At 46.5% G+C, this 3,820-nt stretch overlaps 1 protein-coding gene across 1 annotated transcript in view; it reads right to left on the bottom strand.

Annotated features, from left to right (window-relative positions):
• LRRC48 (leucine rich repeat containing 48) overlaps nucleotides 1-2,494 on the bottom strand; it is a 15,088-nt gene extending 12,594 nt beyond the window's left edge. Inside the window, exons 1-2 of the mRNA XM_009321407.1 lie at nucleotides 2,338-2,494; nucleotides 820-936 (exon numbers count right to left, since the gene is read on the bottom strand). Of these exons, the coding sequence (XP_009319682.1) occupies nucleotides 820-936; nucleotides 2,338-2,494 (274 nt within the window). The remainder of the gene's footprint in view (nucleotides 1-819; nucleotides 937-2,337) is intronic.
• Nucleotides 2,495-3,820: the final 1,326 nt, after the last annotated feature.

Here is a 3,820-nt window from a genome sequence, read left to right as displayed (position 1 = left end):
TGCTGAACCACTGCAGCCTTTGGGCAAACGAAACCCATGAGTGTGCTTCAAAACGCTCTGCTTACGTTGTGGTGACCAGCTGTTGATTCGCAAGCGCATCAGAACAGTGCAGACAACTGGGCGGAAGAACCCATCAGATGTTTTAAGATGTGCTTATGAACCGAAGCCCCGCATGCTATTTTCAAAGGCGGCTGAGGATATATTTCCACTGCCAACCAGCAGTGTAGCTGCAGTTCCCAGAGAATGCTCTAAGCTATGAATCTGCAGCAGCAAGCTCACCGATCTGCCTAGCATCAAAACCTGCACTGCTGTGTCATGCTGCTATCGGCATCCTGAGTTTTTAGTTGTAAGTAGTCACCTAAGACTACAAGGATGGGCACTTCTTGGGACAACAGTGACGACAAGGCCTTAAGCATATAGGGATAAAGATGGTGGGTTCTAGTCTGCGAAATGCCTGCATTAGCTTTGAAAACCGAATACAGGCTTCTAAATCACAGAGGTGTTTCCATAGATATTTCTGCAAGTCACCTCCAAATACGAGTACAAACCCTGGAAACAGCCTTGAAATCTCAGCTTCCTGTTCCTGCCACACCAAATGTATTAAAACCAGTTTTTAAGCATTTGAAGGATCGTTTTGCAGCTCTGATATTCAGGCATTTTGACATTTGACAGTCAAACGAGGAAACACACAGACAGCTGACAGCCTGCCCTGGGAAAAGCTCCTATCAGTCGTGTTTGAGAAGGAATGCGACATGCTGGCTTTATCGCAGATTGCGTCGCACCTGTGAAGGCATCCAACCTCATATGCCTGTATCTTACCCAGCCATTCAAGGTGAACCAGAGTCTCCAGAGCTTCTATCTTCTCAATGATGTTGTTGTCCAGCTGCAGTTTAGTCAGATTCTCAAACTGCCACAGATTATCAATCTGCAGGATATCTAAAGCCACAAGGAAAAAAACTAAAACAAAACTGTTTTTCATGTGAGACAGCTTTCAGCTTGGCGGACATGCTATCTTGCACATGGAAAACATGTCCAGCCTTACCTCCAAAATGATTTTCAGCAGATTACGATGGCGTGTGATGACTGCCCTAGAGAGCTGAGAGGTCCACTGGCTGGATGAGATTTCAATGAAACAGCCCAGTTAACCTCCGTGTCCTGCACCAGCGCATACAGCTCATCAGCGACGCCAACGAGTCACTGAGGGGATGCTGACTACGGCCCTGCAGTCAGGAGTGGCTTTATGAATCCACTACTAGGAGGCCTTGACCTTCATTTTCCTTTCCAGCTCCAAGAGGGAGGTTTGGGATGAGACTCTGCTTTTCTCCGCCTTTGCAGGCTAGCGGTGGCCAGCTACTGCTTTTGTAAATTACTCTCCTGCTCCTGGGTTTCTCATCACAGGAGAGCAAGTTGGGGTCTAGCCTTTGTGTGAAGGCTGCAGTTTGGAACTAATCAATATCCCTGCATTTAGCTTTCTCCAAAAACAGAATCACAAGGGCAGGTCGTTAGGCACTACAGCAAAACGTTAGGACCAAGGTGACAGAAAATACAGAACACCCTCACTCCCCATTCTCTTTCCCCCCGCAATGGCTTCCCAGAGGATTCCGTTAGCTGCTATCACCGTTTAGTGAGTGCAGAGCAAAGCAAGGAATCGCATGCACGAAATACTCACACAGTTCTACATTTTGTATTTGCAAACAAATACATGCGGGATCAGGTAACAGGGAGTCTGTTCTAAGGAACTCAACTAATACACGCATTATTTTACTGGAGCACGCAATGAATAATCAAAAGCAGATTTTTGCCCATGAAATTACATACCGCCAAAATACTCGAATACTGAGCCAAATGTTCTTCCTTTTCATTTTTTGAATGCAAGTTTATGACCGGTTTGGCAGCAAGAGGCAAGCTGCGATAATGCTATGGATGGCTGGAGGAAGCCACCGAATTGGACTGTAATCACCATAATCTACCAAATAGCTCTCACATAATCGCCAGCGATGGCGGAGCCTGCCCAGGGTTTGAGTTGTCCACGTACAGAAGGGCCCGATAGGCCTGTGGCCTGTAGGTGTCACCACAATATAAATGTTAAATAAGAATAGCAGTGACAATAATAGCGTGAAGTTAAGCAGGTTTAAAGTTACCAGCGAAAGCACCCAGCTCTCTCCAGTGAAATGACTTCATACAGGTATGACTAAAAATGTAAGTCCAGATGTTACTTTTCACATAACAAATCCAAGCTAATCATGATTGTTTAATTGCCAGTTAGCCACTTCATGCTTAATTCTATTACCCTCTAACAAAAGAAGAAGAAAAAAAAGTATATATTCTGATACTCACTTCTAAAACTAAGCTGTAGCTCCATCACATCCTTAAAGTTAACACCTTCCCTTTTGGCAAGCTTTCCTACGTCCTCTGGACACTGCTCTTCAACGGCTTTCTGAACCATTTCGTCATCAATAACGTTTGGCTCAATGCTATTGTATAACTGACTCATTTTTAGACGGTATCAGCCTTAAAGGACAGAAAAGAAACATAAATTAAATCACCGCCTGGCTACTATTTCCAACTTTCATTGAACGGGCATGACAATTCCAAGGAATTAAGAGCGCAGCTGAGCATTTAGCAGATCTAATACCTCACAGCTGACATCAAGTACAGACTTGACTTGTATCACAAAGTCACTGATGCGACTCTAAGCGCAGCCTTACGGCCCGAGCACTGTAAAACGGCCGGGCACGATCACGTGCAAGCTTCCCACCGCGCCTGAGTGTTTTCCATGAAGAATGCCAGACTTTGGCCAGAAAAACAGGCCAGGAAAGGAGGCCCTGTGCAGCACCTCTGAACAGCGATGGTCCATCACATGGCAGTCACCTGCTGCTGAAACCCATCTTCATGAAGAGGGCACATTCAAGGCTCCGTGCACCGTTTAATCTAGTTTTAAAAAGTACGCTTCTCATTATAGGCAAGTTTGATTTATAGAGTAAGAGGCATGTGTTGCTCGCATAGGAAAACTAACAACAGCAGTTCACTAAATTTTAAACACCAACATCATAATAAAAGTGAAAACAAATTTGAGGAAGGCGGAAAATTTATAAACAATAACAGCGATTTTCTGAAGAAGGCCCTTAATGCAGGTCCATAGTAAAGGCTACCAAGTTCAGTCAGTGTATAGCGCTGCACACAAACACCTTCGCTTTGGGAAATGGACAATTCTGCCAGTCAAAACTTTCTGACCTGGCTTTGTCATTTAAATAGCCCTGACGTTGCCCTGGAGGCAACGAGACTACTTATCTTTCTAGAACTGTGCACAGTTAATGAATCTGTGTGAAGGGCTTGGATCTTCAAACTTTCGCTTGCGTAAGAAGTCTCTAATTATGGAAGAAGTTCTGCTGCTTTTTCGCATAGGAGGACAGGAACGATCAACGTCTGGGTTTAGAAAGTTCTCTCCTCATCATGGCTTTTAATTAACAAACCAAACCTCTCTATGGCTGCGCTCAGTACAGGCCGAGGAGTAGCAGGCTCTGGGTTTATTCGTCCTTGATCTGCCGGACTTTCCGCTTTCCTTGTACTTGTCCATCGTCTCTTTAGCCAACGCCGGTTCCGCAGAGCTAATCACACCGCGAGGTCAGCACCTCGCTGCATCCAGTGGGAACACCGCGGGTGTCGGTGCGAGCAGCGGGTCGGCCACCCGACTGCTCACAGCCAGCCGGAGCCCAGGCCTGGGAAGCAGCGCCACGTCCCCGACCCCCCCAGGCCCTGCAGGGCCCGGGACGGGGACCCCGACTCTGCCTGTCAGGGTGGCTCTGACCCAGGTGTGCTG

This window comes from Pygoscelis adeliae, unplaced genomic scaffold (assembly GCF_000699105.1).
Source record: "Pygoscelis adeliae isolate BGI_AS28 unplaced genomic scaffold, ASM69910v1 Scaffold543, whole genome shotgun sequence".
Lineage (NCBI taxonomy): Eukaryota > Metazoa > Chordata > Aves > Sphenisciformes > Spheniscidae > Pygoscelis > Pygoscelis adeliae.
The sequence above is the reverse complement of the archived record's forward strand: the minus strand, read 5'-3'. Positions and strand labels throughout refer to the sequence as shown.